Source organism: Diaphorina citri, unplaced genomic scaffold (genome assembly GCF_000475195.1).
Source record: "Diaphorina citri unplaced genomic scaffold, Diaci psyllid genome assembly version 1.1 scaffold35, whole genome shotgun sequence".
In the NCBI taxonomy this organism is placed as follows: Eukaryota; Metazoa; Arthropoda; class Insecta; order Hemiptera; family Psyllidae; genus Diaphorina; species Diaphorina citri.
This window is the reverse complement of record NW_007377472.1, coordinates 53,503-76,392: the sequence shown is the minus strand read 5'-3', so window position 1 is coordinate 76,392 and position 22,890 is coordinate 53,503. Positions and strand designations below refer to the sequence as shown.

Here is a 22,890-nt window from a genome sequence, read left to right as displayed (position 1 = left end):
ACTTCCCGTGTCCGGTACACCATTCATATCTGTCGCTCCCAGACACGTGAGACTTGTACAGCTCTCTCGTTTGAAGGCATCTCAGCCACCAAAGAAGATATACTTGCGCCTGGACTAAAAAGGACGAAATCATGCACAAAAAGCCCACAAAAGGGGAATCGCCTATGTGGTCCTTTTCTGCTTAATGCTCTCCAAATGGAGATGAAACGTAAATGAATTTGAAAATAAATCAACAAAAGGGAAGTTAATTTTGGAATTTCTATCAGGTATCCAAGACCTTTTGTAATCCACATTTTGATTTCTATGAGGTAGAGGTTGGTAGGAAGGTAGGAAGGAAATAGGAAGGTATTACAAGCGAAACAGTTCTTACGAATAATAAGTGAATAAGTTTAATACCTAGTCTAATTTATTCAACTTGCAATAAAAAGGTAGGGACTAGAAGGGAGATTTGGCTGGAAAATTCCTATAAATTGTGCAGAATTGAAAGTAAAAAGTGAGCAAAAAGTACCTAAGGCTGTGTACACAGGGAGCCACGGAAAACAGCCGTTCCGAGAACGAGCCTTATCCGTTCAGGATAAAGTTCACCCCGGGAATCGAACCTTCGACCTGGCGGATACAATGCAATCCTTTTCAGTAGCTCCATAATATGTGGACGGCCAAAGTAAATAGGTATTATTATATCAAAGCAATAATGTCTACCTAAAAGATTAAGCTAATAAAAAATATTGTAATAAAATAGAGGAGATACTCTTAATGATTGTATGAATATGTTTTTTATCCTAGTCCTAGTGTTACTTTCTATTCCATCATGTACTTATAGGGAACCCGTCATGTACCTATAGGGAACCCATGCAAGATATATTGCTACATACCTATAGGTAATATTAATATGTAATACACCTAGAGTACGTTCAAAACTCAGCTGATTCTCAGTTGAATCCTAAATTCGAGAAAATATACAAATCGGATAAGCCTAAAAGTATGTACCTATAGGGAACCCATCATGTACCTATAGGGAACCCGTCATGTACCTATAGGGAACCCACATGCAAGATATTGCTACATACCTATAGGTAATATTAATATGTACATAATACACCTAGAGTACGTTCAAAACTCAGCTGATTCTCAGTTGAATCCTAAATTCGAGAAAATATACAAATCGGATAAGCCTAAAAGTTGTGGGTACCTACCTATATTTGTACGCATTGGCTTGAGGAAGAACTACCGTAATATTATAGTCGTATGGCGTATGGACCTACCATATAGGTATGTATAACTTGGGTAACTATCGGTAGCTATTTAGGTACAACCTAGGTGTTATTTTTTTTATTTATTTATTATTATTTATTTATTTTTTTCAAGAGGTTTCCCGTTCCGAGAACAAAAGCCAGTCGTTCCAAAAACGAAACTTAATCCTTCGCTACCAACCAAGATAACCAGGCTGGCAGTGTGCATGTGCATGTAAAGAGTTTTTATTCTTTTGAGAAAGAAATTTAAAGAGAAATCAGATGATGAGAGAGAGAGAGAGAGAGAATATGTGTTCCAATTTACTCATTCCTATATTCACATTTGAAATATCCTTTTCTCTTTTCCTCCTCCTCTCTCTCTCTCTCTCTCTCTCTCTCTCTCTCTCTCTCTCTCTCAATTTATCCTTTTTTTTTCTTCTCTCTCTCTTTATCAGTTTCTCGATTTCTCTCCTTTCCCTCCCAATCTTTATCAGCCCCTGTTTGACTATTCAATTTCTTATTATTTTTTCTCTTCCTCTCTAACACATGAAATTTTATTCTACTTCCTCTCCCCTATCCTTCCTCCTCCTCTCCCTCCTCCTCTTCCCCCCTCCTTCCCTTCTTCCTCCTCCTCGTTCTAAGTAAAAGGGAAGAAAATGCAAAAATATTATTTTAAGAAATTTTAAACAAACAAAGAAGAAAGTGGGAGCATAAAAAACTCTCCGCCAAAAAAAGTCAAGTTTTAAACCCCACATCAGTTTGTGTTTGGCCTGTTGGGAAAAATATATCTACAGGGTGTTCCTACTCTTAACTAGATCTAGCTGGGGGACGTTAAACAGGGAGCATACCAGTCTAAAATTCCTCTTGCTAAAGAATTAGCAAAGGTTGAGTGCGAAGGGCATCCACTCGTAAAATTTCGTAGCCAAAACCAAATGTCAGCCCAAATTGAGGGCTGGCGAAAAACGCCGACCCCGTCTGAACACGGGAAAAGGCGGAAAAGAAGAAGATATTTATTTATTTATTTGGAGGGGGTGGGGTGAATAAAATGCATTCAAGTTTATCCACCCTGTATATATCAGAATATCATTATTATTATTCCCCATTTTCCAATTTTCTTTGGGGTTCCCTTTCTTTTTTTTTAAGAAGCTTCCCAAAATAATAATTTTCTTTCTTCGGCTCTTTTACCCTTCAGCAGGATCCGAAAATATAAAAACTTATGTTTCCCCATACTTTTTTTTTTCTTTTTTTTACGAATGTATTTTCAGGGCCAAGTGCGTGCGAATGCATAAAATTACAGATACCTATGCCCTTCTACAAAATAAAATATTTTATTGACTTGACTTGGAGTATATATATATTTTTTTAAGAGGTTTGACAGAGGGAACTGTAACTGCTATGGTCTTATCGTCCCGAAATCGAAGAGAGAAGGAAGACACCAAAAATTAAAACCTTAGCCCCACCCGAGGTCAATGATAACAAGTTCAATTGAAGAGCTGGGTGCAAAAAGGGAAATATGGATTTTTTGCCCTTTTTGCGTAAAACAGTTTTTTTTTAATAGAACGTGGTGCGCTCTATCTTCCAGCGTTTGAACTGCAGTGATAACTTTTTTATTCGATGAGTTACAGCTTTTTTTGTAAACATACTTTTTAAGGATTTTGATGAATAATTGAAAACTTCAAAGTTAAATATCTCAGTTTGATGATTTTCATTTATTGCCCTTTTTGCACCCAGCTCCTCAATTTTTCCCTTTGATTTTTTTTTCAACTGAGGTAGGTAGTTGTTTAAACTTTTGGCACCATAATTCATTTCATTACCTACCTACATTGGTACATTGCTCTCTTTCCATAGAATTTGAAAGTTCAATACAAATTTTATCACAACCAAACGAGTTCGGCAGTTCGGGGAAGAAATGGACAGTTTATCAGAATTTATTGTTTGTTTGTTTGTTAGTTTTTTCTTTACAAGATGTTACTTTAAACCGGGGAATTCCGTTTATTTGTTACCGAGTTCACCGCTGTAAGTTGTTATCGAATCACCCAATTATCTACCCAGTAAATTCTTTCTATTTCATTAGAGTGATTCATTCATTAGCTCACTTTGTTTATTTATTTTTATTACAATATTATTTTATTTTTATTTTTTCCTCATCCTTGTTTTTATCTTAGTTCGTTATTATTATTTTTTCTTTCTAGGTACTAATAATCAGTGGCGTATCCTAAATGGAAGCTAGAGGATCAGCTTTTTTTAAAGAGGTTTGACAGAGGGAACTGTAACTGCTATGGTCTTATCGTCCCGAAATCGAAGAGAGAAGGAAGACAGGATAGGTTTTTCTCATTTATCCCCGGAGACTTCAAAGTCCACTGCTCTTACCACACCTCCACTAAGGTTGGTTCAATACATACCTGGACAAGACGCTGTCATTGATGCACACCAGATTGTTGGAGGACCGAATGATCTCGTTCATGTGGAGTTTGCAGAACTGAAGGCAATCCTCCAGAAGTGGCTCCATCTGGAGGAAGTTGGCGGAAACTAGGACAGCGATCACGTTGCAACAATCTGGAGGAAAAGGACGTTGAAAGAGGAACTTCTTCTTCTTCTGAAGAAGAAGTTCCGATGGGGTCGGCGTTTGTCGTCGGCTTCTCAATGGTAACTTGTCGCCGAATGGAGGATACAACCCCCGCCTTTAAAGACTTAAGCAGTTATACGAGTATAGTGACTTTAGACCCCCTTTGAGCGCAAAATACATTTGACCAATATCGTGATATCGATATCGTGGGAAAACCATATAAAGTAGGTAGGTAACATCGAAGGATTTTGCTGGAATGGAATGTCTTTGGAAATGGGCGGGCGGGAATGGGAGACGGAATTCTTTAGAATGGACGTGATTCAGGAGACGTTGATCGACCTTAGTGTGGACGCGGATTTAGAACTTCGCTTGGTCAACTGTTCCGACTTTCCTTTCGACTTACCCAATTCGGGTACTCGGTTGCCCGACTTATCGTTCGTGTCTTTCTTCACCCATCGCATGAGCCACTCGGGAATCGAACCCGCGGCCTAGGGCTTACAAGGCAGACGCACTACCAACTAAGCTAACTAGGCTGGCTCAGCTTTCCTTCCTATCTATACGGGATTTTTCTCACCCTCTCGTACTTGCCACTTACCGAAAATAGCAGGTAAGTTATTCGATTTGGATTCTAAAATCACCAGCAGATCAACTTTCCGCTCCTTCCACCACAAAACCACTAGCAGATTCGACTAAGGCTTCCCCGTTTATCACATCTCCCCTGATTAATCCTCACGCCCCCTGGGGACAGGAAAAGCAGGAGGTTCCAGGCTCCGTTATGGACACACCGACGGAGGTAGATGGTCCAGACTTCCAGAGTCTAGGCTAGGGTCTAGGGTCCTAGTTGTGAACGCGCACAGCGCGCATCAACAGGTGCCAGCGCGCAAGTTACGAACCACTACACTGAGAGGAAGGCGGAAAGGGACGGATCGCAACAGGCGCAGGTTACGAACCACTATTTATGTACATATAAATAATTTATGTATAATGTAAATCTCGTAAAATTAACCTAAATCTTCTGCCTCTTTTACAGTATGATTGATAATGTACCTTTTGTTTATGGACATGATAGCATACTTCTGGGTGTGAAGAAGACAAAGAAAACGTCTAGTACCTAACATTATCTCTCTCAAATGTCGGAGAAAAGAAAGAAGAAAACCTCTGCTTTGTCTTTCCTTCCCTCTCTTTATCCTTTTCTTCCCCTTTTCTCATCCTTCTTTTCCTCATATTCCCTCCTCTTTCTCCTCCTCCTCCTCCTCCTCCTCCTCCTCTCGTTTCTTCATATCTCTCTTATTCTTCTAACTCCTTTGAACCTTACCTTCTTTGTTTGTGTTGCTTTTTTGTTGCGTTTTCAATATGATCTTGCTTTTTTCGTGCTTCTTTTCCTTCTCTCATATATCCTTTATCACACACTCCTTAAGAGGTATCCTTTCTGCTTCTTATTCTTCTTCTTCTTCTTCTTTTCCTCCTTCTTCTTCTTTGTTCATTTCTTTGGCACCTCTTTTTCGTCTTCCATTTCAACTGTATCTCCATTACACAATTACAATCATTACATTTCTGTTGAAATTCGGCCGTAGGGGCACTCATCCTTCGTTTATCTGACTTTGTAGTCACCTCGGCATTTTTATTGGATTTATCTCTCAGTTTTTAGAGACGGCGAACTCTGGATTTGAAGGTTGGTGGTTCGAGTCCAAATCAAGTCCTAAAATTTATTAAGCGGGGATCGAGCATCAACCTTTTGGACAAGAATTCAGGCTTCAATATTATTAAGAATCTGGTGTGAACATCACACGACTTTCCTTATCCTATTGAATGATGCTTATTTGAGTGTTCTTTTACCCTAACTTTTACAACATCTCTAAGCGTTTAGTCGGTATAGCTGAAAACCGCCAAAAAACGGTCGAAATCTGTGCAAAAGCGGTTGCATCGATCTTAACCAAAAGTTTCGTGTCGCATCCTTGTCACATTTGACATCTACATACCAAATTTCAACTCTCTAGCTCTTACCACTGTATCTCCATTACACAATTACAATCATTACATTTCTGTTGAAATTCGGCCGTAGGGGCACTCATCCTTCGTTTATCTGACTTTGTAGTCACCTCGGCATTTTTATTGGATTTATCTCTCAGTTTTTAGAGACGGCGAACTCTGGATTTGAAGGTTGGTGGTTCGAGTCCAAATCAAGTCCTAAAATTTATTAAGCGGGGATCGAGCATCAACCTTTTGGACAAGAATTCAGGCTTCAATATTATTAAGAATCTGGTGTGAACATCACACGACTTTCCTTATCCTATTGAATGATGCTTATTTGAGTGTTCTTTTACCCTAACTTTTACAACATTGTCAAACCAGGGGTTCGAACTGCAACTGTTTAAAAAGTTGCTGAAATTACTTTAAATATACTTTGAATTCATAAACCAACTTAATCTATCTTAAAAATATTACATAATTCTTCAAACAGAACGAAATACAAAGCAAAACCAGGTATGAGATTTTTTCTCTACACGCGTGTACTGACGTTCGGATTTTTAACGCGTGTACTCACGGGTTAAAAAAAAATCGTTTACCCTAATTAATGCAAGGTAGTCAGCTCCCATGGCGTAGTGGTCACTGCACTCGCCTTGCACGCGGGAGACCCGGGTTCGATTCCCGGCGGGGTCAAGTTGGCGTAGTGGTCACTGCACTCGCCTTGCACGCGGGAGACCCGGGTTCGATTCCCGGCGGGGTCAAGAAATTTGTATCTACAAAGGATTGATTCCGTGACTGGCTATTGCGTGGGGCCCACTCAGCCTCGTGAGGAAAATGAGTAGCTATGACATGTAAATGCGCATAGCGACCGGTGCCAGTCCAAATGTTGTATGAACAATGGCCCACACTCAGCCTCGTGAGGAAAATGAGTAGCTATGACATATAAATGCGCATAGCGACCGGTGCCAGCATGGTAGGTAACCTCGAGGGTCAAGAAATTTGTATCATGCAAATGATTGATACCGTGACTGGCTGTTGCGGGGCCCACTCAGCCTCGTGAGGAAATAGTAGCTATGACATGTAAATGCGCATAGCGACCGGTGCCAGCATGGTAGGTAAACATTGGTTGTTAGGATTATTGAGAATCAAGAAATTTGTATCATGCAAATGATTGATTCCGTGACTGGCTGTTGCGGGGCCCACTCAGCCTCGTGAGGAAAATCCAAGAAATTTGTATCATGCAAATGATTGATTCCGTGACTGGCCGTTACGGGGCCCACTCAGCCTCGTGAGGAAAATGAGTAGTACTAGCTATGACATATAAATGCGCATAGCGACCGGTGCCAGCACGGTAGGTAAACATTGGATGTTAGGATTATTGAGATAAAACATTGGACATTGGATTTTAGGATTATTGAGATATTGGGAAAATCCTACAATGCTGCAGTGAGCACCAAAGTTGTGATATAATAACACAAAGAAACTGCATTTACATTTTACATTTAAGAGGGATAGAGGGAACTTTTATCAAGAAAGGTCTCACATCATCCCGCAAATAAAGAGAGAAGGAGAGCAGGAGTCTTTCTCCTATCCCGTTCCGAGAACGTGTAGGATAAAGTTCGCCCTGGCGGGAATCGAATCCGCGGTCAATGGACATCGTCCGACCATAATGTTCGCACTCTATTTCTCTCATTTTATCAGGTTTCTTGTTCCTAGATCATAATACCTGACGAACTTGACCTCAACTAAAAGATAAACCTTGAAACTTAAAACTCATGTATGTATTTATTTACCCATTAAGTACAAGTACCTACCAACTCATTGATATACATAACTACCTAGATATGTACCTACATCCGGATATGTATATTTACGTTTTGGTATAATGAGACTATAACTCTTTTCTAAGAGATTTGAGAGGCAACTTTAACAGTGGAGGTCTTATCGTTCCGAAATACAAGAGAGAAAGACCAGGTATCTTGCCGTTCTGAGAACATCGTCTGCTTAAGATAAAGTTCGCCCCGGAATTACATTTCATTTTAAGACCATATTGTGGACCATTTTTAATTGTCTTCTCCGGAACACTTGTCCATGAACCCCTATAGGTGAAGACCTATCAGAACCACTGCTCTAGACAAGTAGGTATTAGACAAACAAGTAACAAAGAATTTGGGACCTAGTCAGGAAAGTGGTTCCTACCTATGTATTACAGTATGTAGTCTAATGTACGCATTAGGTACCTATTTACCTACCTATGTATCAATGAGCTGTCTATGTACCTAAGAATAGGTAAGTATATAGTGCTCCATCTCCAATTAGATATTTTAGAGTTTTAGACTGTCAACTTAAAACAAGGTGTCCCATTAATCCCATTATGCTGACAGTTTTTAACAATTTGTATAAGAGGCATTCAGAGGTCTTTACCTCAGACTCTCAGTAGGTAGGTATTCGTACCTATTCTATAGTTTCTTTTTTTTAAGCCCTTAATCTCGACATTGACATAGGTATGAGTATGACTAATGACAGCCACTGACATTTTGACATGAGTTTCATTTCTCATTCAGGTGGAACAGAGAAGTATTATTGACCTCATCCAGTCTAGTCATTAGTTCTGTTTTACTTTGACAGAGATTTAAAGGAGACAGCATAAGACGGGCCGGACTGCACCGTGGTGGACCATCTACCTACAGCTTTTTTTTACTTTCTATTACCCTTTTTTTAAGAGGTTTGATAGAGGGAACTGTAACTGCTAAGGTCTTATCGTCCCGAAAGAGAGAAGAAAGACAGGTTAGGAGAAAGCCAGCCGTTCCGAGAACGAACATTATCCCATCAGGATAAAATGCGCCCCCGGTTCTGTTTTACTTTGACAGAGATTTAAAGGAGACATAAGACGGGCCGGACTGCACCGTGGTGGACCATATACCTACAGCTTTTTTTTTAAAGAACATAATAAATTGATTAAACCCAATGCGTTAACTGTATTAGGTACCTACCTACCTACCTACTCGTACTCGTACTTACACCTCACAAGAAATCAGAATATTGTAGGTAGGTAGATCTAGGTACCTACCGCGTCCTATTTCCTGTGTTGTGATAACACAATTAGGTATAGTACCAACCTAAATAGGTACCTAGACCGAGAATATATATATAGGTAACGAGCTATTTCCGCCATTAGGAAAAAATCGATGAGTCATAGTTTTTTTTAAGAGGTTTGACAGAGGGAAGTGTAACTGCTATGGTCTTATCGTCCCGAAAGAGAGAAGGCAGACAGGATAGGAGAAAGCCAGCCGTTCCGAGAACGAAAATTATCCCATCAGGATAAAAGGCGCCCCCGGGCGGGAATCGAACCCGCGGCCTAGCGCTTACAAGGCAGACGCGCTACCAACTAAGCTAACTAGGCTGGTTATTAGTTTTAGTAAACTGCCCCGGCCTACGCGGGGCGCTAATCCGGCCCTGTTGTTACCTACGTAGACGTAGGTACAAATATTTCCGTATTCGCCTACTAACCACGCGGAACGTTACTCAACTTCAGAGATCCATTGGGAATTTCTGCTTTTAACGTGCTATCGATGCTCTTTTTCTTCCTTTTTTAAGAGGTTTGATAGAGGGAAATGTAACTGCTACGGTCTATCGTCCCGAAATCGAAGAGAGAAGAAGGATAGGATAGGAGAAAGCCTGCCGTTCCGAGAACGAACCTTATCTGTTTGGGATAAAATCCACACCCGAGGGAAATGTATAACTGCTACGGTCTATCGTCCCGAAATCGAAGAGAGAAGAAGGACAGGATAGGAGAAAGCCATCCGTTCCGGGAACGAACCTTATCTGTTTGGGATAAAATCCACCCCGGGCGGGAATCGAACCCGCGAATTAGCGCTTAAGGTGTGTCCACATCGATCGACGGCCGTCGACTTTGTGTGGACACTGTGGACACACCTTTACAATGCGGACACGCTGCCTTCCATCGTTAACTAAGCTGGCTGAGAATTTCTTGCGTCATTTAGTTTTTTTTTTGTGCTTTTCTTCAAGTCATTTTGTGTTTCTTCTTTCAGGTGTAGCTGGTACGGCTGACTACACCGTATTCCTGACAGACTACAACACCTATGCTGGAATCTTCACCTGTCAGAAATTACCCCTCTCTCATAGACACTCCGCCACTATCCTGTCCCGAACCAAATCTCTGGACAAAATCTACGTTGAGAAGGTAAACAATGATCCCAACAGTACATACGCGTATTTATCTTGTGGAATCTGAAACGAGTCGTAATACGTGGATAACTCCCACTAGCGTGTATATCTCACCCCGGATATTTAACGGCCCCACAATAAAATCTAAAGGCACTTGTTCCTAATTTGGACCACGTCCTCCGTCAATGTAGGTACTCTGGACTCATGGGCTCCCAGGCGAAAGCTTGCGGGGACCTCCGAAAAATTATTCATCTTATTTCAGTCCAGGATATTTACAACTCAATCAAGATTCCACAAGAAAAATAGGCATCTAGGTATAGTCTCTTTTATGGCTTCGATATTTACATTACCCTATATCTGACTTTTTCGTATGAAGAAATTTTGAACTGAACCTACATAGATACTAGAAAAATAAGAACAGGAGGATATTAGATAGGTACCTAGTACCTAGTATGGAAAAAATAGAAATAAAACGACCCAGAGGTAGTCGAGGCTTTGCCCCAAAGTGAATACTTGAATAGCTCGTCCCTAAACGGGAGAAATGTCGTCTAGAGAGATTAAAACATCAACAAACTACACTGTAGATACTAAATGGGCATTATAGAACCTAAATAATATTACTATTATTAGATATCAAAAAATGTAGCTACGTTGAGAGAGAGAGAGAATTTGTGACAGCTAGAGTGAGAGAGAGAATTCAGAAAGAGAGAGATGAGTAGTTAAGATAGAAAAGAACGGAAGTATGTAGTTTAGAAGAATACGTACGTACGAAAAGAAAGAGAGAGAGAGAGAGAGATGTAGAAGGACTGTTGGAAGTCTAAATCAGATAAAGAGAGAGAGAGAGAGAGAGAGAGAGAGAGAGAGAGAGAGAGAGAGAGAGAGAGAGAGAGAGAGAGAGAGCTACCTATTTACTCTAGTTCTAAGCTCTGGTTCTAGTGAAAATTACAAAATTCTCAACATCAATTCTATTGAAAAGCGGTCAAACTTTATTGACTTGGCGGGGCGGAGCGCTACCGCGCTCCTTAATTTTGTAATTTTTACAAAATTGCAGCTAGAGCCTAGAACTAGCAATAGGCAATATCATTCTATTGCAATTCATTGTAGAGCTAGATACTTCTAGAAAATTAATTGGGATCTCGATAACATAAAATCCAGGTTATGAATTGTATGATGGAAATGTGTAAAAAGTGCAATACATAATGTAATGAATTGTATTGTGAAGATGTGGAAATAACACAATAATTATGTAATGAGGAATTGTATAATGGAAATGTGTAAAATAATACAATAATGATGAATTGTATACCTAGATAATGAATATAAGAACTCATTTGTTTACATTTAATGGAAGCAGTGATGCGTTTGAAGCTTATGGAGAAATCACTTGGCATTAGAAAAACCTATACACATAACATACCTACATATAGGATATATGTGTAAAAAAAAATACTATTTATCAGTTTGTATACGTAGTATTATTACGAATTTCCTATTGCTGATACATAATAATATAAAAACAATGCTTTACAACAAAATTCCAGTGGTTAATATGAATAAATTCTATAGAATTACATTCAAATCTAGCAGGATTCAATTCAAGTGAAATAGAGATTCTATAGAGACAAATTTGTTATAAAATTTTATATTTTTTCCATTATTTATTTCAATTTTAGGCCTTTCATTTATTTTTCTAACGACGACAGCTAGTAATTAGCAGATTTAGCTGTATACAAGAATCACATCCCTAATAAATAGACTGCCATACCGTCGGTCCTTTTCATGTTGATAGCAGTTTTGAAGTGTGATGTAAAAAGTGCCAATTAAAAAAAGAGCCTTTGTAACATTTGATTTTTTGTTTATTTTTACACCTAGACAGACATCTCTTCAAATATAAAATAAATATAGTAATTAATGGATTTTTTCATTTTTTATTTATTTTTATTTTTTAAATTTTACTCCTTGAGTATTTTTACCCACAGTAGGTAGTTAAAAAATAGGTACTTGGTGCTGTATGATGATAAGGGAATAAATAAAATGAATTTTTCACCTATAAACCTATAATTCCATGATAATAAAAAAAACTAGAGCACATTAAAAACCCATTACCTATAACATTAGCGAAAACCATATTCACATTTACAGCATAAATAAAAACATACCTACATATTATTCGTTGGCAAAAAATAAATAAAATAATAATAAATAAAAAAAAAAAAAAAATACAATATTACAATACCTATAACATGTTGAATTGTGTAAAAAGTAATTAATCTACGTGTATTGTACAATTTTGTATGCTCATGAAAACCATTTCCTCCGACAAGAATACAAGATTTTGTATGCACTTACTGAATTAAAACTGGAAACAAACCTCTTGGATTTCTAGTTTCCAGGAGGCAAAATCTCATTATCACGCCTAATTAAACAAAAATAATTAATTACTGAATTTGAATAATAGCATAATTATGCTCGCAACTTAAATATGAATGAATTTTGCATACTTTAACACAGGGATTCCCAAACTTTTTTTGTTCGGCGCCCACCTACACACCCAAAAAATGTTCACTGCCCATATAAAAAATCCCCCTTCCAAAAGGTTGATAGGGGGGGAACTGGAACGTCGGATGTCTTACTGTCCCGAAATCGAATAGAAAAGGAGAACAAGATAGGACAAAGCCAGTCGTTCCGAGAACGAACCTTAACTGTTTAGGATACAGTTCTCAGACGGGATCGAACCCGCGACCCCGCTTTTACAAGGCAGACGCGCTACCCTCCAAAAGCTAACTATAGGCTCAATAAGGTTCACTGATTTCATCACGAGCTGTAGCTTTTGTGACACATTTTTGATTAGAAAAAAAGTGGAGGGAAAAAAAAAAAAAAAAAAAAAAAAAAAATGCAAAAAAGTACCAACCAAGCGAACTTGGCTGGCAGCTGGTAGAGGGGAAGAAAAACAACGATTTTCTCTCTCTCTCTCTCTGTGAATCTCAACCTCTCAACTCACAGCTGGTGAAAGTTGGAATTTTAAAACTTTATCGAATGCTTACGAATAATCAAGAAGCATGAGGTGAAGCAACGTAGGACTTACATAGTCCTTCTTGATTCTTTATTCAAATAAAACGCCCGACAAATGATTTCAAATACTTCACGCAGTACATTTCCGAGCTTCCCGAATCTGCCACAAGCAGCGCTGTTCTCGAATACACGTTTACAAAAATTTGAGGTTATGTTTACATTCTTTCTCCAGTTTTTTTTTTTTTTCGACTGGTGAAAAGAAGTAAGAACTAAGAAGTGAAATTTTCCCGAATTTCTTGAAATTTTCCGGCCGAAAGTGTGGAAAAACCAATTTTCTTCTTGTGGAGTGTTAAATTTGAACTTTCAGAATGACGAGTAGCGACGGGCTACCCCATTTTCCACCCCCGATGATTCAGGACAATGTCAACGGATGGGGCCCTTGCGATATGCCGCAACAGTTTAAGGACATGCCCTATCAACCCTTCTCTAAAGGCGATAGGCTGGGAAAGGTGAGAGAAAATGATGAAAATAGTGCTTAGTTAATAGTTATACGACTTGAGTAGTGGCATTACTGTCATTATTGTGATTTAAATTCCTCAATAATAGGATTGAGGTCAAAACACCACACCTATCCACCTCGGCTATGGGTGAACCCACACCCTTCTGCTTACCAGAAGAATGACCCTACTGCTAAGCCACCAAGACAGGTTCTATGGATTTAGAATGTTTTTGTTCAGCTTTTTGAGTTTTCTATGAAATACCTATTCTGGGCTTGTACCTTGTAACATGGGTTTATTGATGAGTTTTATCACTGGGAAGCTGGGGTATCCATTTTAGATCACACAACACAACTAAATTTGTGGTGAAGGTTTACAAGGGTGTAACCTGACGAATTATGATTGTGTCTACTTGTCTAGCATGAGTTGTTAAGTGATATGAATCAGGTCCAAATTTCAGTGGTCCATCAGGTCCCTTTTCTGAATGTGTTCTTACTTAGTATTTACCTACTTAGTTAACCTAAGGCTATAAATAAAGTGGTTCAGACAGCAATGAGCTTTTTGCTGTCAGTTTTATGTCATTTGAAGTCAATGTTTCCCTTCACTTGGTTGATACTCTATGTGCTATGCTTTCTGCTCCACTCTGTTTAACTGTAAGAAGAAGCTCAGAGACTGTTTAGGCATAGTTTCCAAACATCTCAGATGTTAACTACTAAATGCAAAGCTTGAAACTGATATTATTTATTTGTTTCAGATTTCTGACTGGACAGGTCTAGCATTTCAAGATAAGAAGTATATCAGTAAGTTACTTTCATGTTCTTATTCCAAAATATTTTGAAGAAGAAAAGAAAAAAAAAACCTTTTTTTTTGCCCTTTTGCCCTTCTTTCAATGGGAATAAAACTGGAGGAGTGTAAACAGAACCCAAGAAGAGGAAAAAAAAAAAAAGGATGAAACCCTACTTTTATCATTCTTTGAACCAAACTTGTGAATGTCCGTCTGAACAAATTATTTTTTCTTCTCTAGATAAGTACCAATCCCAGTTTGGCTCGGGAAGTCAATATGCTTACTATCATGAAGAAGATGAGAGCACATTCCATTTGGTGGACACAACCAGAATTCAGAAACCGCCCTACCAGCGAGGAAGGTTCCGTCAGAATCAGAGATGCAGTGACCACTACGCTATGGGAGAAACCCTCCAAGATATTGAACTTAATCTAAAGGTACCTAATTAGTAATAATAACTAACTAATGAAGGCCATCTCCGTAGTTAGGAGCACTGACTCTCAACCTGGAGATTCTAGGTTCCCTGCAAAATCCCTGCAGGGCGGAATTTTTCTAACCACACATTTAAATATCCTAACAGTTAGGCATGGATGTAAAAGAATGTCCAACGAGTAGAAGAAGAACCACCAAGGGAAGGAAGAAAAGGGAGAAAAAGAAGAAGAAGAAAAGGAGGAGAAAAAGAAGAAAAAAAAAGAAGTGGAAGAGAAAGAAGAAGAAAAAAAGAGAAAGAAGAAGAAGAAGAAGAAGAAGAAGAAGAAGAAAAGTACGAGTGAGGGCGTGCAAGAAAATGTGTGTGTTTAAAGGAGACATGCAGATAAAAATGGGATTATAAAATAAAAGTTTATATAATTTTCGGAGTTCACTAGTTGCGATCACAACGTCCGGTAACATGTCAGGGAGGACAATATTTCTGTCATACCTATATGTACCTATTAGTTACCTCCGAGTTTTTAGCGAAGCCGGTTTTTTCGGGACCATAAGACCTCATTTGAGTAAAATAAGTAAAGCTATTTGGTAGAGGGAACTTTAACTTCTTATGTCGTATGGTCCCAAAAGAGACCCAAAAGAGAAGAAATAAGGAAGACAGGATAGCAGAAAGCCCAGCCATTCCAGCCATTCCGCGAACCTACCTTATCTGTTCAGGACCTTCAGGATAAAATCCACCCCAAGTGCAATGGAAATAGAACTCGTGACCTAGAACTTATGTACATTTCAAACGCTCTACCCTCCCAGCTAACTTGGATTCTACCAAAAAATTGAATTTCTTACTTTTGGATATGTAGCTACGATTATGGGTAGTACGCAAAAGATGGTTCTGTTCGCACCTAGTTCGCAGCGATAATGTTTTAAGTGTGTGTGCATGCTATGGAGTGACAATAAACCGATATTATAAGCCGGATGAGTTGTAGAGGTGATAAAAACTAGTTGAGGCGGTAGTGGACGAGAAGAGGCCGGGGGGTGGAGGAGTTTTATGAGTCGAACAACGTTGGTACTTAACAACCTCTTCGGAACTCAATTCAAAGTGAGAGTGGTAGTAACGAATGACCTAATAATGTTCGTAGTGTTAAATCGCCTAAAAGGAAAGAGAGAGAGAGAGAGAGAGGGGGAGAGAGAGAGAGAGAGTATCTACCTTATTTAGCTTGGAGGGGAGAGCGTCTGCCTTGTAAGTGCTCTAGGTCGTGGCTTGGAGTCCCACCCGTTGCGGATTATAGCCTAAATAGATTTCGTTCGTTCTTGGAACGGTTAATACCTAATGTCCGTAGTGTTAAATCGCCTAAAAGGAAAGAGAGAGAGAGAGAGAGAGAGAGAGAGGGAGAGAGAGAGTATCCACCTTATTTAGCTTTGAGGGTAGCGCGTCTGCCTTGTAAGTGCTCTAGGTCGTGACTTGGAGTCCCACCCGTTGCGGATTTTAGCCTGAACAGATTTCGTTCGTTCGTTCGTTCTTGGAACGGCTGGTTTTCTTTTATCCTGTCCTCCTTCTCTTTTTGCTTTCGGGACGATAAGACCTTAGCCGTTACAGTTCCCTCCTTTGAAGCTCTTTAAAAAGAGGGTCTCGGAGGCGTCGCTTCAAAATCTTCAAGTTCGCGCACCTCCTGATTAAAATTCCAGTGTCCAGAAGGCGCAAAAGGCATGGAAGAGGTGTGAATATATTCCAGAGAGGGTTCTCTGTATGGATGTTTGCTCTCATAAAGTCACTACAAGGGTAATATATTGACATGGAGGTTGAAGTGGAGAGGAAGATGGATGTGAGGATGTGGAGAGACGAAGGAGACAGGACAAGAAATAGATGTGGGGTATAGAAGGAATAGAAAAGAATGTGGAGAAACGCACAAGAAATAGAAGAGAAAAGAGAATTAAAGAAAATCAGAAGAAAAGAAAAGAATTAGATTAAATGGGTCACCAATAGATCAGTTGCGCTTACTTGGGTGATATTTCAAAGTCATAGAGCAGGAAAAATGAGGACCAACGGAATTTTTCTATTTCTTCTACGACTTCCAGATCCTGAGATAAATCGATTTAAAAAATACCGGTAAATCGTGAACTTTGACGTCACGGCATACGCTCCCGTACACGATGACGTCACATCAAGTGTGCCGAGCAAAAGCAAAGCTCCCTCGCAGGCAACACAATAATGTGTTTGTGCACATACGTTTCTGTGCATTTCTTTCTGCTCCTCCGCCAGCGTGCTTGCATACTGGCGCTACCTAACGGACGAAAAAAACAACTACGTAAAGTCTGACGTCACATATATTTGAACTCTTTCATTAGAACGGAAAATAAAAATTGAATTTTCGACCTTTTACAGATATTTTTTCGGAGTTTTGACATCAGATTTGGATTTTCCTAACTTTAGGAAGGAAATAAAAAGGATTTGATAAAAATGTGAGGGAGAAAAAACAAGTGCGGGATTAATTAGAGGACCTCTCGAATATACTGCTGGACTTACCTACCTAAAGATATTTTATGTACCTACCTAGGTACAGGGTGGGAGGGGACCGTAAATAAGTAGGTACTAAGGTATAAAAAAGGAGAAGGAGAAGAAGAAGAAGAAGAAGAAAGAGGGACGCAAGAGAGAAACTGTAAATTTTTCAAGGATTTAATAGTATGATAATAGGTAGGTAAGAGAGAGAGAGAGAGAGAGAGAGAGAGAGAGAGAGAGAGAGAGAGAGAGAGAGAGAGAGAGAGAGAGAGGGAGGGAGAGAGAGAGAGAGAGAGAGAGAGAGAGAGAGAGAGAGAGAGAGAGAGAGAGAGAAGGAGGGAGCGAGAGAGAGCGTGAGAGAGTTTCTATTAGGGATAGTCGAGTTATGACGTCATAAAACTTAAAGTGTAGACATAAAAAAACTACTTTCCAGCGCCTCTCTCTCTCTCTCTCTCTCTCTGTTCCCCCTTTTATCTCTATCTCTCTTTCCCACTTTCTCCTTCTATTTTCCTTTATCATTCTCTCTCTCTCTCTCTCTCTCTCTCTCTCTCTCTCTCTCTCTCTCTCTCTCTCTCTCTCTCTTTTTTTTTTTTTTTAGAGAGAGAGAGGGGGAGAGGGGGAGAGATAGAAAGAGAGAGTCTCATTAGAATCAATGTTTCCGCTTCATTTAGTAGCCTTTAAATTTAGTGATTTTAGTGGCGTGGGTACCCTGTTATTACAGTCTGTTAAGAAATGAGATTAAAAGAAGAAGAAGAAGAAGAAGAAGAAGAAGAAGAAGTAGAAGAAGAAGAAAAAGAAGAAGAAGAAGAAGAAGAAGAAGAACCGCCTTTTCTATTTCGTAGCAATAAAACAACTACCTACATTAGACTCATATGGTCTGTGTCGTAGCATGCCCATCCCGTAGTATGTCCCTCATCAGATGAGCGAGAAGAGACACAATACTTCCCATTTAGGTGCTGGGTCAACACGAGAACACCAGAAAGTAACCCGTTGAAATATATATAGGTACCTATTTCCAATCGAAATAAAAAAGCGTACAAATTTCTGTCGATGGTGAGAGCTATATTAGTGAAAACAATTTACTCGCCTCCTCTCTCTCTCTCGAATCAGAGAAACATGCGGGGTCGTGGTGGTGGCCGTGGTGGGGCCCAGGCTCAATTCCAACTGCTTGGCAAAGGATTCAAGCTTAGAGATAGGTGAGAGAACTTGGAATAAAGTTTTAATTACCATCAATATTTTCAAGTAACATGAACTTTTAATTGTAAGTTAAAATGAGAAAATCCAACAAACTGCTAGTAATTTCAAGTAACCATTGCTGCTTTGGAATCCCTCAAAAGGCATATGAGGGGCAACCCTTATGCCTAGAATTTCAACCAGCTCATGAGTTGTCACAAATATGGTTGAATAATCAGCAACATGTGCAACATGTCCTAATGCCAAACATTCATAATGTTGCTTAACTATGGTAGTCCTTTTTGGAAACTGGTGTTTTGCTGCTCAACTTGTGTTTCTCTTCTATTTAACTAATAAGATAACTATACAAAATCTTTCTTCTCTCCATCAGGGATCGTAAGGGTCAGTCTGGTGCCAAGCGGTACGGCAAGACTCAGAACATACGTAACAACAAGAACCAGGCCCCAATCAAGAACCGAGATGCTTCGGTTACGGTGAGATCAGATTGGGTGACAATTGAGGAGATGGATTTTGCTCGTTTCTCCAAACTTTCCCTGCCCAATGTGAAAGAGCCCCAGGATTTGTAAGTATCTTATACCCTTCTTTTCTCAACTTGAAGTTTGTGAGTTTCATTTTGTTTTATCTGGTTTGTACTAAATCTGATCTTTTATTTTAACACAGGGCCGAAGTGTTACTGCTGAGAGGTACTCAAATTTGACACTTGAGTTGTTCTCTAGTCACAATTTCAGAGTTCATAGTTTTTTCAACTATGAAAATAGGTACATTACATACCCTTCAATCATGATTGTTTTGCTAATTTATTTTCAATTAAATGGAACCATCAAAATGTTATGTAATATAAATATAAACCCTTTGTGTGTCCACAGGTACTGCTGTGGCTCGGTCGAGTTCTACGACAAGAGCTACGATCGTGTCAACTGCAAGAACGAGAAGCCTCTGGTGTCCAATGAGCGAATCTTCCATACTGTTACCACCACGGATGATCCCATCATTCGTAAACTGTCCAAAACTGAGGGCAATGTGTATGCTACTGACACCATTTTGGCCACTCTGATGTGCTGTACGAGATCAAACTACTCGTGGGATATTGTCATTGAGAAGATTGGAGACAAGTTGTTCTTCGACAAGCGAGACAACACAGAGTTTGGTGAGTTTGGCTGTTATGTCTCCCTTTTTCCAGGCTAGTTAGCTTGGTTGCTAGCGCGTCTGCCTTATAAGTGCTAGGCCGCGGGTTTGATTCCCACCCCGGGCGGATTTGATCCTGAAAGGAAAAGGTTCGTTCTCGGAACGTCTGGCTTTCTCCTATCCTGTCTTCCTTCTCTCTTCTATTTCGGGACGATAAAACCCTAACAATTAAAGTTCCCTCTATCAAACCTCAAAAAAAAAAAACCTTTTCTTCTTGTTAAAGGGAAAACAAACTTGAATTTTTGGAAGGAAAAAAATAATAAGGTAATGGGTAACCCATCCAGGGAACAATCATTTTAGACGTTTATGTTGTAGTTTGAAAATTCCTTTGAAAAGTTTGGAAGGAAATAAGCTCCTTATCAGTTATCAACTCATCATTGTTATCAGTAGGTAGGTACTACTAATATTTTTTACCGATCACCTGTTTTTTTTTTACTACTTTTTATACCACCTGATGAAAAGTAAATGAAAAAATATGTATGGGACTTTTGTTTTCTGTTTGAGAGAGAAACTGCGAGATAAGAACACATTTAGACAGAAAAAAAGTGTCTACTTACTTGTCTTCAATGGTGATGTTAGGGACAAAATCTGATAAATCCTATGTAAGACAAATCCTAGATAAACTAACTAGCCCTCTATACTCTAGTAAACTCGATTCTCGTCATAAATTTCCTCAGATTTGCTGACTGTGAATGAGACATCCCAGGATCCTCCATCTGATGAACAGACCAGCATCAATAGTCCTCGCAACCTGGCTCTGGAAGCCACCTTCATCAATCATAACTTCTCCCAGCAAGTACTCAAATCTGTAAGTCCAATCTTGTTGTGCAATAAAACCATGCTCTTAACATAATATCATGTTAGCCCATGCTACAAACCACTACTTTCACTTGATATTATGTTTGAAGTTGGAATGTAGAATCACTTGACCTGGTTGAAAGCAAATATGTATGCAAAATTTAATGAGCAGATTTCCTTTGCGAATTACGAGTTAAACAAGTTTCTTAAATTTCATCAAAATCCAAAAAACTTTTAGGAGTTATGGCAAAAAAAAAACTTCAAGGCTTTTAACTTTTAAGGGATCTCCAAAAGCTTGATTAGGCTCGACATTTAACTTTCGAGATTTTCTTTGACAAATTTTCGTTCGAATCGGACCATCTGCAATCGTTTGAGAGTTTTTATGATAAAGCAAACAGACCAATTGAAAAGAACAATCGTCAAGTTAAAACCTACAACTCACTTCATTTGTTCATCGCTATTTCTCACAGGGAGATGCTCGTCACTCATTCGACAACCCGAACCCGTTCATATCCGAGGAAGAGGAAGAAGAAGGTGAAGTAGCCTCGGTGGCATACAAGTATCGCAAGTGGGACCTGGGGGAGGGCATAGGTCTGGTGGCCCGGTGTGAACACGATGGAGTTCTGGCCTCGCCCAATGGAGATTTGCAATTCCTCAACATCAAGGCGTTGAATGAGTGGGACTCGAAACTATCTGGAGGTGAGTGGGTAGAAGGCAAAGAAGCAATGATGTGGCAAAAACGACTGTCTTGTGCATCTTTGGGTCAAATCTTGTAATCGATGTTTGGGCCAGTTTTTACTGAATCGATTTACATGAAACTTCGAAAGTATATTGGGATGGATATTTTTTTTTTTTTTTTTTTTTTTTAATATTCTGAATTAGAAATGTTGGAGTCAGGTAAGTCTGAATTTTTCGTGCCAAAATTGTGCAGACGACTTGCAATGATGGCGAAATGGATCATCAGATGTTATCGTCTTAACATCTGCTCCAAATTCTGACAAGTATTTTGTCTATTTCCTCTCTATTTACTTATGTTAAACAGTAGATACTTACAAGTTTTTTTTCCCGACTCGGAGTCTCGTCTAGTTTGTACTTTGTATTGTAGACTTGAAAAGATGCCTACAAAGTAGACGAAACTCCGAGTCGAGATAATAAGGCTTGTAAGGTTGTAAGTATCCATTGTTTAACATAAATAAGTACATAGTATTTACAAAGGATTTCTAAATTATATAAATTTATTAATATCTCTTCTCGTCTCGTCAGGTGTGGAATGGCGTCAGAAGTTGGACGTACAGAGAGGTGCAGTCCTAGCCAATGAGTTGCGCAACAATTCCTGTAAGCTCGCCAAGTGGACTGTACAGGCTTTGCTGGCTGGATCTGCACAGATAAAGTTTGGCTATGTGTCTCGCGCACAGGTAAGATGGAATAAACTACTATTTTACTCATGTTATGTTTAACTTAATGAGTTGCGCAACAATTCCTGTAAGTTCGTCAAGTGGACTGTACAGGCTTTGCTGGCTGGATCTGCACAGATCAAGTTTGGCTATGTGTCTCGCGCACAGGTAAGATGGAATAAACTGAACATAACATGTGAGAATAGAATAGCACAGCTAAAGCACAGAGAATAAAACAGCGAAAAAATAATAGAGCCAGTCAATAATTAAATTTCCATCGCCAAAAAATCTCCAAGAGTGTCGCGTTAAAATTAAAAAATAAAATGCGTCGAAAATTTTCGTGTAATATATACGTACATACTGGTGTGCTTGGGTCGGAACTTGGGCTAGATTTTGGTATTACTGAATTTTCCCCCTTTTTAAAAAATAAAAATATGTCGATTTTTGCTTAAAATCCGCCTATAAAATATCAAAGCAATGAAAAGAATTGCCCTAAGTTTTGGTTTGCCAAAACGGCACAGCGCTTTTGGAGCACACTTGTTTTAACATGATTTTTTCTCCACCAATTCACCCTTTTCTCCCTTCCATCAGGTGCGCGACGCTACCCGGCATGTAATCCTCGGCACACAGCAGTACAAGCCTGCCGAGTTCGCCGGTCAAATCAACCTGAACATGGACAACGCCTGGGGTATACTCCGCTGCATCATCGATATATGTCTCAAACAGAAGGACGGCAAGTATTTGATTATGAAGGACCCGAATAAGCCGCTCATCCGACTGTATGATATCCCGGACAATACGTTCGATTCGGATAACGAGGAGAATGAAGATGAAGATGGACTGCCCAATATGTAGACTGATGGTTGAAGGAGTGGAATGGCCAGGACCACGGTCTGAGTTTAGGTTTGGTTTAACATAAGCTGAGTTTAGATTTGGTTTAACTTTGACACATACTGTGTTGAAACTTTAATGGTGGATTTCACCAATGACTTAATGGGAGAATTTTTAATGATCAAAAATGGGCTTTCAATGAGCCAAACAGGAGTTTTTGAAAACTCCTTTTTGGATTATTAGAAACTCTTTTTTTTTTTTTTTTTTTTTTTTTTTTTTTTTTTTTTACTGTTAAAACATCTTTTTTGGATGATTAAAAATTGT

The 22,890-nt window shown here is 39.2% G+C and overlaps 2 protein-coding genes across 2 annotated transcripts; one reads left to right on the top strand and one right to left on the bottom strand.

Annotated features, from left to right (window-relative positions):
- Positions 1–2,679: 2,679 nt before the first annotated feature.
- On the bottom strand, positions 2,680–4,259 carry LOC108252730 (uncharacterized protein KIAA1841 homolog). Its single transcript, XM_017445207.2, has 3 exons — positions 4,199–4,259; positions 3,632–3,785; positions 2,680–2,722 (listed from the first exon to the last, which is right to left on the bottom strand). Exons 1-3 carry the CDS (start codon positions 4,254–4,256, stop codon positions 2,680–2,682), a joined length of 255 nt encoding a protein of 84 aa, XP_017300696.1. The 5' UTR covers positions 4,257–4,259.
- An 8,932-nt stretch (positions 4,260–13,191) lies between these two features.
- On the top strand, positions 13,192–22,754 carry LOC103511871 (eukaryotic translation initiation factor 3 subunit D). The gene is made up of 10 exons (XM_008476617.3): positions 13,192–13,472; positions 14,215–14,260; positions 14,485–14,623; positions 18,277–18,360; positions 18,729–18,920; positions 19,225–19,505; positions 20,221–20,351; positions 20,812–21,040; positions 21,605–21,756; positions 22,327–22,754. The coding sequence occupies exons 1-10, from the start codon at positions 13,332–13,334 to the stop codon at positions 22,588–22,590; spliced, it is 1,659 nt and encodes a 552-aa protein (XP_008474839.1). The 5' UTR covers positions 13,192–13,331; the 3' UTR covers positions 22,591–22,754.
- The last annotated feature ends 136 nt before the right edge of the window (positions 22,755–22,890 follow it).

Excerpts from the sequence above, each read along its gene's own strand:
- LOC103511871 (XM_008476617.3), top strand. The coding sequence starts at position 13,332 with ATGACGAGTAGCGACGGGCTACCCCATTTTCCACCCCCGATGATTCAG. Across the intron at positions 14,261-14,484 it reads TCAAGATAAGAAGTATATCA|ATAAGTACCAATCCCAGTTT; the intron begins GTAAGTTACTTT and ends TTTCTTCTCTAG. Across the intron at positions 21,041-21,604 it reads GGACTCGAAACTATCTGGAG|GTGTGGAATGGCGTCAGAAG; the intron begins GTGAGTGGGTAG and ends TCGTCTCGTCAG.
- LOC108252730 (XM_017445207.2), bottom strand. The coding sequence starts at position 4,256 with ATGCGATGGGTGAAGAAAGACACGAACGATAAGTCGGGCAACCGAGTA. Across the intron at positions 3,786-4,198 it reads CAACCGAGTACCCGAATTGG|ATTGTTGCAACGTGATCGCT; the intron begins GTAAGTCGAAAG and ends CTTTTCCTCCAG. Across the intron at positions 2,723-3,631 it reads AATGACAGCGTCTTGTCCAG|CTCTTCAATTGAACTTGTTA; the intron begins GTATGTATTGAA and ends TTTTGCACCCAG.